Source organism: Salvelinus fontinalis, chromosome 22 (genome assembly GCF_029448725.1).
Source record: "Salvelinus fontinalis isolate EN_2023a chromosome 22, ASM2944872v1, whole genome shotgun sequence".
Lineage (NCBI taxonomy): Eukaryota > Metazoa > Chordata > Actinopteri > Salmoniformes > Salmonidae > Salvelinus > Salvelinus fontinalis.
The window spans coordinates 20679965-20694364 of record NC_074686.1 but is presented as its reverse complement, the minus strand read 5'-3'; the positions used below and the strand labels follow the sequence as shown (position 1 = coordinate 20694364).

The window sequence follows — 14400 nt, the reverse complement described above, 5'->3', positions numbered from 1 at the left end:
AGGCTCATGGCAGACGGGCGGCTTTGCAGGCTCATGGCAGACGGATGGCTCAGACGGCGCTGGGGAGACGGATGGCTCAGATGGCGCTGGAGAGACGGATGGCTCAGATGGCGCTGGGGAGACGGATGGCTCAGATGGCGCTGGGGAGACGGATGGCTCAGATGGCGCTGGGGAGACGGATGGCTCAGATGGCGCTGGGGAGACAGATAGCTCTGTAGGGAGGAGAAGGAGAGACAGCCTGGTGCGTGGTCTAGGCACCGGCTGCGCTGGAGAGGAGGAAACAGCAGGAGAGAGAACCCGGAGAGACAGCCTGGTACGGGGAGCTGCCACCGGAGGACTGGTACATGGAGGTGGCACCGGGTCTACCGGACCGTGAAGGAGGACACGTGCTCTTGAGCACCGAGCCTCCCCAACCCTACCAGGTTGAATGAACCCCGTAGCCCTGCCAGTGCGGCGAGGTGGAATAGCCCGCACTGGGCTATGCAGGCGAACCGGGGACACCACCTGTAAGGCTGGTGCCATGTACACCGGCCCGAGGAGACGTACTGGAGACCAGCTACGTTGGGCCGGCTTCATGGCACCCGGCTCGATGCCCAACCTAGCCCTCCCAGTGCGGCAAGGTGGAATAGCCCGCACTGGGCTAAGCACACGTACTGGGGACACCGTGCGCTTTACCGCATAACACGGTGTCTTACCAGTACGACGCCTTCTACCTCCACGGTAAGCACGGGGAGTTGGCTCGGGTATCCTACCCGGCTTTGATACACTCCGCGTGTGCCCCCCCCCAAAAATTTTTTTGGTCTGACTCACGGGCTCCCAACCGCGTCGTCGCGCTGCCTCCTCATACCAGCGCTCCTGGGCTGTGGCTGCCTTCTTCTCCTCCTTTGGACGGCGATATTCCCCTGGTTGAGCCCAAGGTCCTCTACCGTCCAGGATCTCCTCCCAAGTCCAGAAGTCCTTTTTGCTCCGTCGAGCATTCCCATACCGCTTGGTCTCTGTTTGTTGGTGGGTGATTCTGTTATAGCTGTCGCTTTCCTCATCCTCGGATGAGGTGAGGAGAGAAGGATCTTCTGACCAAAATGCGGGTTCAAGGAAATATGCCATCTTTATTTTTAATACGAAAACTGATGACACGAAAACAAACACTTTCAAAACTTACAAAATAACAAAAACGACGTAGAACGGAACCTGAACATAAACTCACATAACAAACGTAAACTCACGGACAGGAACGTTACATCGAAACACACGAACAGCCAAACAGTCCCGTAAGTGAAAACACATCGAACACAACGACGAAAGACATCACAGGAGACAATCACCCACAAACAAACAGTGAGAATGCCCTACCTAAATATGACTCTTGATTAGAGGAAAACGCAAACCACCTGCCTCTAATCAAGAGCCATACCAGGCAAACCAAAAACAACATAGAAACAGATAACATAGACTGCCCACCCAAAACTAACGCCCTGACCATAAACACATAAAAACTAACATAAATAGGTCAGGACTGTTACAGTACCCCCCCCCTCAAGGTGCGAACGCCGGGCGCACCAGCACAAAGTCCAGGGGAGGGTCCGGGTGGGCAGTTGACCACGGTGGTGGTTCCGGCTCAGGACGCTGTCCCCACACCACCATAGTCACTCCCCTCTTCTGTCTACCCCCTCCACTGACCACCCTAAAACTACTTTCCCCAAAATAAACAGCCAGCACCGGGACAAGGGGTAGCACCGGGACAAGGGGCAGCACCGGAACAAGGGGCAGCACCGGGACAAGGGGCAGCACCGGGACAAGGGGCAGCACCGGGACAAGGGGCAGCACCGGGACAAGGGGCAGCACCGGGACAAGGGGCAGCACCGGGACAAGGGGCAGCACCGGGACAAGGGGCAGCACCGGGACAAGGGGCAGCACCGGGACAAGGGGCAGCACCGGGACAAGGGGCAGCACCGGGACAAGGGGCAGCACCGGGACAAGGGGCAACACCGGGACAAGGGGCAGATCCCGGCTGAAGGACTCTGACAGGTCCTATTTGGACGGCTCTGGCAGGTCCTGGCTGGACGGCTCTGGCAGGTCCATGCAGGCTGACGGCTCTCGACGCTCATGGCAGGCTGACGGCTCTCTACGCTCATGGCAGGCTGACGGCTCTCGACGCTCATGGCAGGCTGACGGCTCTCGACGCTCATGGCTCTCTGACGGCTCTCGACGCTCATGGCTCTCTGACGGCTCTGGCTGCTCATGGCTCTCTGACGGCTCTGGCTGCTCATGGCTCTCTGACGGCTCTGGCTGCTCATGGCTCTCTGACGGCTCTGGCTGCTCATGGCTCTCTGACGGCTCTGGCTGCTCATGGCTCTCTGACGGCTCTGGCTGCTCATGGCTCTCTGACGGCTCTGGCTGCTCATGGCTCGCTGGCGGCTCTGGCAGATCCTGTCTGGTTGGCGGCTCTGGCAGATCCTGTCTGGTTGGCGGCTCTGGCAGATCCTGTCTGGTTGGCGGCTCTGGCAGATCCTGTCTGGTTGGCGGCTCTGGCAGATCCTGTCTGGTTGGCGGCTCTGGCGGATCCTGTCTGGTTGGCGGCTCTGGCGGATCCTGTCTGGCTGGCGGCTCTAGCGGCTCCTGTCTGGCTGACGGCTCTAGCGGCTCCTGTCTGGCGGATGGCTCTGTAGGCTCATGGCAGACGGGCGGCTTTGCAGGCTCATGGCAGACGGGCGGCTTTGCAGGCTCATGGCAGACGGATGGCTCAGACGGCGCTGGGGAGACGGATGGCTCAGATGGCGCTGGAGAGACGGATGGCTCAGATGGCGCTGGGGAGACGGATGGCTCAGATGGCGCTGGGGAGACGGATGGCTCAGATGGCGCTGGGGAGACGGATGGCTCAGATGGCGCTGGGGAGACAGATAGCTCTGTAGGGAGGAGAAGGAGAGACAGCCTGGTGCGTGGTCTAGGCACCGGCTGCGCTGGAGAGGAGGAAACAGCAGGAGAGAGAACCCGGAGAGACAGCCTGGTACGGGGAGCTGCCACCGGAGGACTGGTACATGGAGGTGGCACCGGGTCTACCGGACCGTGAAGGAGGACACGTGCTCTTGAGCACCGAGCCTCCCCAACCCTACCAGGTTGAATGAACCCCGTAGCCCTGCCAGTGCGGCGAGGTGGAATAGCCCGCACTGGGCTATGCAGGCGAACCGGGGACACCACCTGTAAGGCTGGTGCCATGTACACCGGCCCGAGGAGACGTACTGGAGACCAGCTACGTTGGGCCGGCTTCATGGCACCCGGCTCGATGCCCAACCTAGCCCTCCCAGTGCGGCAAGGTGGAATAGCCCGCACTGGGCTAAGCACACGTACTGGGGACACCGTGCGCTTTACCGCATAACACGGTGTCTTACCAGTACGACGCCTTCTACCTCCACGGTAAGCACGGGGAGTTGGCTCGGGTATCCTACCCGGCTTTGCCACACTCCTCGTGTGCCCCCCCCCCCAAAAATTTTTTGGTCTGACTCACGGGCTCCCAACCGCGTCGTCGCGCTGCCTCCTCATACCAGCGCTCCTGGGCTGTGGCTGCCTTCTTCTCCTCCTTTGGACGGCGATATTCCCCTGGTTGAGCCCAAGGTCCTCTACCGTCCAGGATCTCCTCCCAAGTCCAGAAGTCCTTTTTGCTCCGTCGAGCATTCCCATACCGCTTGGTCTCTGTTTGTTGGTGGGTGATTCTGTTATAGCTGTCGCTTTCCTCATCCTCGGATGAGGTGAGGAGAGAAGGATCTTCTGACCAAAATGCGGGTTCAAGGAAATATGCCATCTTTATTTTTAATACGAAAACTGATGACACGAAAACAAACACTTTCAAAACTTACAAAATAACAAAAACGACGTAGAACGGAACCTGAACATAAACTCACATAACAAACGTAAACTCACGGACAGGAACATTACATCGAAACACACGAACAGCCAAACAGTCCCGTAAGTGAAAACACATCGAACACAACGACGAAAGACATCACAGGAGACAATCACCCACAAACAAACAGTGAGAATGCCCTACCTAAATATGACTCTTGATTAGAGGAAAACGCAAACCACCTGCCTCTAATCAAGAGCCATACCAGGCAAACCAAAAACAACATAGAAACAGATAACATAGACTGCCCACCCAAAACTAACGCCCTGACCATAAACACATAAAAACTAACATAAATAGGTCAGGACTGTTACAGTCAGAGTGACCATCATGTTCTTGGTCACCTCCCTGACCAAGGCCCTTCTCCCCCAATTGGGTGGCCAGCTCTAGGAATTAGGAGCAATTTCTCTAGGAACAATTTCTTTGACCTCGTGGCTTGGTTTTTGCTCTGACATGAACTGTCTACTGTGGGACCTTTAATTAGACAGGTGTGCCTTTCCAAACCATGTCCAACCAATTGAATTTACCACAGGTGGACTCCAACCAAGTTGAAGAAACATCTGAAGGATGATCAATAGAAACAGGATGCACGTGAGCTCAAGTTCAAGCCTCATAGCAAAGGGTCTCACTACTTATGTAAATAAGGTATTTTTTATATATATTTTTAAAATGTGCAAACATTTCTAAAAACCTGTTTTCGCTTTGCCATTATGGGGTATTGTGTGTTGATTGATTGATGGATAAAACATTGTTTCATCCATTTTAGAATAAGTCTATAACGTTTTAAAATGTGGAAAAAGTCAAGGGGTCTGAATACTTTCTGACTGCACTGTATATACTCCTGTACCTTCAATATCTCAAACCATTCAACAGTCACATTCCCTTACTGTATTTACATTCTAGTCATTTAGCAGACTATTATCAGATTGACTTAAGAGTAGTAGATCCACCTCTTCAAACTTGTCAACAGCTCTACCCTAGAAACACTACAAAACACCACAGCAGGATGTAACGGAGACAGGAAGCCTTGTTCTGATAGCAGTGACTACCCAGCAAACTGGGGACAATCCCAGGACATTAGCTAACATTCCTATTAAGTTCTAGTTATGGTTTACCTAACATTACAATGATAACATCCCCCCAAAAATGTAAAACTATTTATAGTTGTCCATATATTCTAAGTCAGAACCGTCCAGAGTAGTGATACTAGTCGGGCGGGCAGGTGAGGGCAGCGATCGGTTGAAGAGCATGCATTTAGTTTTACTATCATTTAAGAGCAGTTGGAGGCCACGGAAGGAGTGTTTTATGGCGTTGAAGCTTGTTTGGAGGTATGTTAACACAGTGTCCAAAGAAGGGCCAGAAGTATATAGAATGGTGTCGTCTGCGTAGAGGTGGATCAGATAATCACCAGCAGCAAGAGCGACATCATTGATATATACAGAGAAAAGAGTCGGCCCGAGAGTTTAACCCTGTGGCACCCCCATGGAGACTGCCAGAGGTCCGGACAACAGGCCCTCCGATTTTACACACTGAACTCTATCTGAGAAGTAGTTATTGAACCAGGCGGGGCAGTCATTAGAGAAACCAAGGCTGTTGAGTCTGCCTATAAGAATATGGTGATTGACAGAGTCGGAACCCTTACAGCCTTACAGACTTACAGAAGTAATTTGTGCTAAATGCCTTTCTCAATGACACATAGGTCAATTTTTCACCTATTTGGCTTGGGGAGTCAAACCATCGACCTTTTAGTTACTAACCAAACTCTCGTAAATGCTAGGATCTACTTTGTCCTCCTTACTACCTCTACTGGAGCGCTAAGTCTAACCTGTTTACACAACAGCTAGTTACAGCTTGGTCTATTTTCCCTTTGACCTTTTGGGCTGTTCCGTCATGGCTTGAAGCACTTAACTGTACCTCAGTGTGTTTTTACTGTTGCTGAGACCTTCACTTTGGTGGGATGGGGGCTGGCCCAGAGCCATTAATAATTTAAATGACAAGGGATATAGTAGTTTCTGGGATGTAGTGTTAACTGAAGTTTAACTTTTCATACGGTGCTTGAGGTGTGTGTGTGTGTGTGTGTGTGTGTGTGTGTGTGTGTGTGTGTGTGTGTGTGTGTGTGTGTGTGTGTGTGTGTGTGTGTGTGTGTGTGTGTGTCTGTGTGTGTGTGTTTATTGAGGATGTGAAGTCACTGAGGGATTTCTGCTGCGATAATGGTGCCGTCATGGCCGACAGGACCAGTCACATGGTTGATCAGCCGTGTAGTGGACCTTCCCTGGCTCCTCACACGCTTCACAGTCCACACCGCAGCCATCATCAGTCATCTGTTTCCCTGACAAGCCTCAAAGAATTGTCCACCCGCCCATACTTTACGTCAGGGGTGTCAAACTCATTCCACGGAGGGCCTTGTGTCTGCAGGTTTTTGGTCTTTCCTTTCAATAAAGCCCTAGACAACCAGGTGTGGGGAGTTCCTAACTAATTAGTGATGTTAATTCATCAATCAAGTACAAGGGTGGAGCGAAAACCCGCAGACACTCGGCCCTCCGTGGAATGAGTTTGACACCTGTGCTTTACGTTAACATTATCAGTCGCAGCAGTAGGGCTGTGTCACGTGAAACATGACGCAGTATCTTAAAGAATCCTGCAGAGGGCAGTATATCACAGTGCATACAATGAGAGAGAGTCGGATTCAAGTACAGGGAGGTTTTAAAGGGTTGATTTTACTAAGTGAAAAAACATGTTTTCCAGCACAGGTTTATTTTCTCCCAACGTTACTTTTTTGGATGTATGATGGTTGATTTTGTGTCTTCCTTTTTCAGGGCAAGAAAGGTGAAAGTGGATTACCTGGTGTTGACGGGCTACCCGGACCACCTGTAAGAATACCATTTTATTTCTATGTGCTATCCATTGAAGGCACTCTTTATTGTGTCCTACAGTATCAGATCATTTACAGATATATTCCACGACAAAAACATCTACTGTAACATGAAGGCTATGTGTAACAGTATGATTCCCGGCATCATAATCAAATCAAAGTTTATTTGTCACGTGCGCCGAATACAACATGCGTAGACTTTACAGTGAAATGCCAATAGTGCAAAAAAGGTATTAGGTGGACAATAGGTAAGTAAAGAAATAACAACAACAGTAAAAAGACAGTGGGATAACAGTAGCGAGGCTATAAAAGTAGGGAGGCTACATACAGACACCGGTTAGTTGGGCTGATTGAGGTAGTATGTACATGTAGGTATGGTTAAAGTGACTATGCATATATGATAAACAGAGAGTAGCAGTAACGTAAAAGAGGGGTTGGCGGGTGGTGGGTGGCGGGACACAATGCAGATAGCCCGGTTAGCCAATGTGCGGGAGCACTGGTTGGTCGGCCCAATTGAGGTAGTATGTGCATGTATAGTTAAAGTGACTATGCATATATGATAAACAGAGAGTAGCAGCAGTGTAAAAGAGGGGTTGGGGGGGGGGGGGCACAATGCAAATAGCCATTTGATTACCTGTTCAGGAGTCTTACGGCTTGGGGGTAAAAACTGTTGAGAAGCCTTTGTGTCCTAGACTTGGCACTCTGGTGCCGCTTGCCATGCGGTAGTAGAGAGCACAGTCTATGACTGTGGTGGCTGGGGTCTTTGACAATTTTGAGGGCCTTCCTCTGACACCGCTTGGTGTAGAGGTCCTGGATGGCAGGCAGCTTAGCACCAGTGATGTACTGGGCCATACGCACTACCCTCTGTAGTGCCTTGCGGTCGGAGGCCGAGCAATTGCCATACCAGGCAGGGATGCAACCAGTCCGGATGCTCTCGATGTTGCAGCTGTTGAACACTGAGCTGTAGTCAATGAATAGCATTCTCACATAAGTGTTCCTTTTGTCCAGGTGGGAAAGGGCAGTGTGGAGTGCAATAGAGATTGCATCATCTGTGGATCTGTTTGGGCGGTATGCAAATTGGAGTGGGTCTAGGGTTTCTGGGATAATGGTGTTGATGTGAGTCATTACCAACCTTTCATAAGAACTATTTTGACACAATGAATGGAGTATGTGTCAGTTATCATCACAGCTCTTAAACCTTGGGCTCATTCAATGACATTTCATTCTGGATGTTAACTACTCACCATGGACTGCCTACCTGACACTACTTCTCTCTCAGTACTAGCGTCACTAAACACTTCCACTGGACGGAAAATACTGTATTCTCGGCCTCTTCAGAACTCATCCACATTGCATAAATTAATTAATATTCAATATCACTCTTAAAAGCAATAATTAGCGCCTTAGGGCCTGGAATTTCTTTAGACAAGGTGACCACCCTACCAGCAGGGGTGGAAAAAGTACCGAATTGTCATACTTGAGTAAAAGTAAAGATACCTTAACAGAAAATGACTCAAATAAAAGTGAATGTCTCACAGTAAAATACTACTTGAGTAAAAGTCTAAAAGTACTTGGTGATAAATATACTTTAAGTATCAAAAGTAAATGTCATTGCTAAAATATAGTTAATTATCAAAAGTACAATTATAAATTATTTCAAATTCCTTATATTAAACAAACGGCACATTTTCTGTTTCCGTTTTTTTCTTCTTCAGATAGCCAGGGGCACACTAACACAGACATAATTTACAGACAAAGCATTTGTGTTTAGTGAGCACCAGATCAGAGGCATTAGGGATGACCAGGGATGTTCTCTTGATAAGTGTGTGAATTGGAAAATAGTCTTGTCCTGCTAAGCATTTGAAATGTAACCAGTACCTTTGAGTGTCAGGGAAAACGTATGGTGTAAATAGTACATTATTTTCTTTAGGAATGTAGTGAAGTAAATGTAAAAGTTGTCAAACATATAAATAGTAAAGTACAGATACCCCCCAAAAATTACTTAAGTAGTACTTCAAAGTATTTTTACTTAGTTACTTTACACCACTACAGTACCTACCAGGAATAACTGACAGAATCAAATCAAATCAAATGTATTTATATAGCCCTTCTTACATCAGCTGATATCTCAAAGTGCTGTACAGAACCCCAGCCTAAAACCCCAAACAGCAAGCAATGCAGGTGTAGAAGCACGGTGGATAGGAAAAACTCCCTAGAAAGGCCAAAACCTAGGAAGAAACCTAGAGAGGAACCAGGCTATGAGGGGTGGCCAGTCCTCTTCTGGCTGTGCCGGGTGGAGAATATAACAGAACATGGCCAAGATGTTCAAATATTCATAAATGACCAGCATGGTGAAATAATAATAATCACAGTAGTTGTCGAGGGTGCAACAAGTCAGCACCTAAGGAGTAAATGTCCGTTGGCTTTTCATAGCCGATCATTAAGAGTATCTCTACCGCTCCTGCTGTCTCTAGAGAGTTGAAAACAGCAGGTCTGGGACAGGTAGCACGTCCGGTGAACAGGTCAGGGTTCCATAGCCGCAGAGAGAACAGTTGAAACTGGAGCAGCAGCACGGTCAGGTGGACTGGGGACAGCAAGGAGTCATCATGCCAGGTAGTCCTGAGGCATGGTCCTAGGGCTCAGGTCCTCCGAGAGAGAGAAAGAGAGAATTAGAGAGAGCATACCTAAATTCCCACAGGACACCGGATAAGACAGGAGAAGTACTCCAGATATAACAGACTGACCCTAGCCCCCCGACACATAAACTACTGCAGCATAAATACTGGAGGCTGAGACAGGAGGGGTCAGGAGACACTGTGGCTCCATCTGATGATACCCCCGGACAGGGCCAAACAGGCAGGATATAACCTCACCCACTTTTCCAAAGCACAGCCCCCACACCACTAGAGGGATATCTTCAACCACCAACTTACCATCCTGAGACAAGGCCGAGTATAGCCCACAAAGATCTCCGCCACGGCACAACCCAAGGGGGGGCGCCAACCCAAACAGGCCAACCTAGAATACAATACTGTACATCACAATACTCTCCCCTCTAGTGGCTGATGCTGGTACTGTATGTCTTGCCTGTTGGACTGAGGTTGTACACCGTTTTGGTTGATGATACTGTGTCTCTTTATAGGGTTCCCAGGGGCCTCCTGGAGGGCAAGGAAACCCTGGACAAACTGGACCTCCTGTGAGTTTGGTGCACCAACAATCCATTGAAGGCTGTACAGCAGTTTACTGTCAGCAGTCATCCCAAAAGCTCATCCAAAGCAAATGTAACCCACATAGAGGAAATGGAAATAATAGAAAATGTCATATGTTCCATTTTCTTTGCTCAGGGTCTACCTGGCGAGATTGGATTTTCAGGGAAACCAGGAGAGTCAGGCAAAGCAGTAAGTTTACTGTATATTTTTTCCACATTTACATGTAACATGTTTGACATGTTATAATATGATTCACTAAAGTAACATTGAGTTGTCAAAGCACTCATGTCCCAGACTTATCCCAATATTTATTGTTGGAAGGGTTTACCTGGAAACGATGGGCTGGACGGACTTCCAGGAAATGACGGAGCCAAGGTCAGTGTATTGGTAGAAGTAGTGATTCATGTTTCATAACCAGCTGAATGTTTCAGGTTTTTGTTAATCACAAAACAGCAAGGAAACATCTAATAACATGTAACTTTCCAGAGTTATAGACGATGGTATCCTTACCGAGATGTTTAGGTTCTCAGAATGTTGTCACATGGTAATGCCATGACCAACCTATTTGCAGCGTTGAGACAACGTTATGTGTTAGTTAGGATAATATCTGATACAATACCATAAATGTACTAAGCTGTGTTATTCATTCATCTCCATAGGGGCCTAGAGGAGAGTCTGGATTGGATGGCTTCCCTGGTAAACCTGGTCCTAAGGTACAGTGATACTACTCTTTGTCCAAAATGGCACGCCTTTTCCTATATAGAACACTCCATAGAGCTCTGGTCAAAAGTAGTGAACCTCATAGGAATTAGAGTAGGGTGGCATTTCAGATGCAACCTCTGTCTGGACACCCGCCATATCAATGGCACTTCATAAAAGTGATGCAACAGACTAAAGTTTATATGGAGTCTATAAAGGTGACTTTTAAAGTATCCCGTTCACCTAAGCTGGAATGATCATTAAATAGGAGCTGGATTTGTTGGATAGAAACCATCTGAGATATACCTCTGCGTTTATAGACAATAATTTTTCATTGCGCTTGGCTCCTTACAACCCCCCCCCACTTGAATGCAAACGTAGTTAACAGACAGTGTGACAGAAATGTCAATCGTGGTCTGAGGAATCTTATGATCTCATGATGACTGAATGTGTCCCTGCTATAGGGTGAAGAAGGACCACCGGGACCAAGAGGACCTGGAGGAGAGGGGGTGAGTTACTAATACCTGGCTATGACCTTAAATCATTATACTCAACTAAAAGTTCCCCATCTCACATGCTCTTCATATTTCTCTCTCTCTCTGTGTGTGTGTGTGTGTGTGTGTGTGTGTGTGTGTGTGTGTGTGTGTGTGTGTGTGTGTGTGTGTGTGTGTGTGTGTGTGTGTGTGTGTGTGTGTGTCTTACAGGGACAAGTTGGTTTAACTGGACAACCAGGTGTTGTTGGACCAAAAGGAGAGAAAGGAGGACAGGTGAGTTTGATCTCATGAGCATAATTAAAGCTACACTCCTGAATTGTGCATCAGCCCAATGACAGCTTGCATCTAAATCTCCTTGTGTACTATGCTCCTGTTTGTGTCTTGTGTTTTCTTTTTTAGGGTGACCGGGGACAAGGCGGCTCTCTCGGGCCAAAGGGTGACAAAGGTGACAAGGTAAGACAGAGATATGAGACATTGATTCACAAAGACTCATGTAGACAGCTAGCTACTGTATGTCACAACATCATCTTAAAGCTGTACAGTCTCTTACCTTTACCATTACTAGACAGTCAGTAACAATGAACAAGATTCTTGTTACTGTGTGTTTTGTTTGACGAGTAATTGGATAAGCATGGTTATTAGCATAAAAGCTATGTTAGCTGCATGAAAGATGTTTGCTGCTATTATCAGAGAGTGTGTTTGTCACAGACTTCCTCTTCACTTTGTCTCACTAAGGACCACCAGGGGACTAGTGTTTTGTAATGAGTTAATTAACATTCACACACTCTCTGTGTGTGTGTGTGTGTGTGTGTGTGTGTGTGTGTGTGTCTCGCCTCAGGGTAACACGGGACCCAAGGGAACTCCAGGAATACCAGGAAATGTGAGTAAAGTAAAGGGATGTTGATTGGTGCAAATGACCATATTAACCACAGGAGGTTGGTGGCACCTTAATTGGGGAGGACGGGCTTATGGTAATGGCTAGAGCGAAATTGATGGAATGGTATCAAGTACATGGTTTCCAGGTGTTTGATGCCATTCTATTTGCTCCATTATTATGAGCCATCTTCCCCTCAGCAGCATCCACTGATATTAATACACTGCAAAAATAGCTCAGGGAAGGACAAGATGTATTGCAGTAAATTCGAACAGTGGAAATTGATATGTCTGTGAACCGAATCATCTTTTTGTCATGCATATATCAAAACAATAAAACATTTGGATCCATGTACAACTAAGCAAACAAAAACGTCCTGGAAAAATGCATTGCATTTTGAGGATGCTTGTTGGCTAACTTGTCACTGTATTTCTCTCAGGTGGCCAATGTTATCCCTGAGCCTGGTGAGCCTGTAAGTACTGTAGAAACCAACAAGATCTCACAGTCTCACTTCAGTATTCAACGTTTGTCCGGGGAGATAGGGTGAAGTTTAGGCATTGATTCCGGTTTGGGATAGGGTTAAAACAGAAAAAATAAGTACCCAGCACTGGGATTGAACCCACGTGTGGTTTAAGGCGGTGAGCCGACTAGATATAATTGGGTCACGTGTAGCCCCTAGCGGATGGTTATTGAAGGCATTTCTCGACATCCTGGGGACCAGGAGAAACAATGAATACTGAAGTCGATCTGGTGTGACCTTGCTGGTTAGAAACTGCTCTGTGTTAGACATTTTCTCCATGCCTAATGCATGTCTAGGCATTTTTTATGTAGGCTTTAGTTGATTGTCGCCAGTCCTAGAAACTGTACACAACACGTTTTACTATACAGAAATATTACACAACCTGGACGTGCATTTATCCTGTTTCTTTCTCCCCAGGGAACACCTGGAGAGAGAGGAGAAAAGGGAGAGCAGGGGAATCCAGGAGATATTGTGAGTTCAGAATAGAAGGAGCCTTCTACAGTTCCAATGGAGTAACATTAGGCTGCATTTGGGGAAAATCAGCAGTGCTCCAAACTCTCCACTGGATGCAAAAAGAGATGCGAGTCGATGAAAGTGTCTCCTTTATTTGGTAGAGTCAGATGGACATCAACTATGCTGCAGTTCAGTGGTGGAAAAAGTACTTAACTGTCATACTTGAGTAAAAGTAAAGATACCTTAATGGAAAATGACTCAAGTAAAAGTGAAAGTCACCCAGGAAAATACTACCTGAGTAAAAGTCTAAAAGTTCTGGTTTAAAATGTACGTATGCACAGTGGTGGAAAAAGTATTCAATTGTCATAAGTCAAAGTATATTCTATACATCAAATTCCCACACTTAGACATAAGTTACAAATGCAGTATTTGTGTTTAGTGAGTCCGCCAGATCTGAGGCAGATCAGATGACAATGAGTTATATTGATAGGTGAGTGTATTGGACCATAATGCTGTCCTGTCTGAGCACTCAAAATGTAGCGAGGAATTTTTGGTGTCAGGGAAAATGTATGGGAGTAAAAAGTACAAATTTTCATTAGGAATGGGGTGAAGTAAAAGTAAAAGTTGTCAAAAATATTTATAGTAATGTACAGATACCCCCCAAAATTACTTATTTTTATTTTTTATTTAAGTACTTTACACCACCACTGCAGTTACAGTGCTCTGCCACTAGGACGGACACTGTTTGCTTTGAAAGGAATCATATGGCATTGCAAAATACGGTATCATTTGTTTGATGTTGAACATCATTCTGGGGATGTTACTAACCTGCGTGTTGTCTGAAGGGTCAACGAGGAGTGCCTGGTGAACAAGGCTTTACGGGACTGCCCGGACCACAGGTAAGGACTTCAGTCAATCAAATGTTATTTATAATTGGACACTCATCTATTCACAACCCATGTAGAGACAATTACATAAGGGCCCTATAAAAAGTTATTTGAGCGTCAAAATTGACTACAAAGTGCAAATAGGATAATTTTGGTTATAAAGTCAGTCTCGTCTAAAACAAAGTTTGGAACAACCATGTGTCACAAAGGGTAAATTAAGGTCTGTCCATTCGCCCAATAACATGGGGTGAACAGCTGCGGTGATTGCTCTCTATCCAATAGCATAGACATTGAGACAGACCTGTCCAGCAGCTCCGACTGTTTACATAAGGCAACACGTCACCATTTCTTTACTTGAGAAATACTGCACCAAACACCTTAGTTAGATGTAAAATTGCGCAACTAAAACATCCTCGGCAGAAACGTCAAAATCAATTACATATTTCTTGAGTTATCTTAGATTCATTCTTGGGATTTTGAGGAAGTGAAATAGA

At 47.0% G+C, this 14400-nt stretch overlaps 1 protein-coding gene across 1 annotated transcript in view; it reads left to right on the top strand.

Moving 5' to 3' along the window:
• Positions 1-14400, top strand: part of LOC129820011 (collagen alpha-1(XXII) chain-like) — an 82600-nt gene that overhangs the window by 42019 nt on the left and 26181 nt on the right. The window contains exons 23-34 of the mRNA XM_055876799.1: positions 6715-6768; positions 9913-9966; positions 10115-10168; positions 10301-10354; positions 10639-10692; positions 11143-11187; positions 11383-11445; positions 11572-11625; positions 12011-12052; positions 12486-12518; positions 12984-13037; positions 13865-13918. Coding sequence (XP_055732774.1) covers positions 6715-6768; positions 9913-9966; positions 10115-10168; positions 10301-10354; positions 10639-10692; positions 11143-11187; positions 11383-11445; positions 11572-11625; positions 12011-12052; positions 12486-12518; positions 12984-13037; positions 13865-13918 — 615 coding nt within the window. The remainder of the gene's footprint in view (positions 1-6714; positions 6769-9912; positions 9967-10114; positions 10169-10300; positions 10355-10638; positions 10693-11142; positions 11188-11382; positions 11446-11571; positions 11626-12010; positions 12053-12485; positions 12519-12983; positions 13038-13864; positions 13919-14400) is intronic.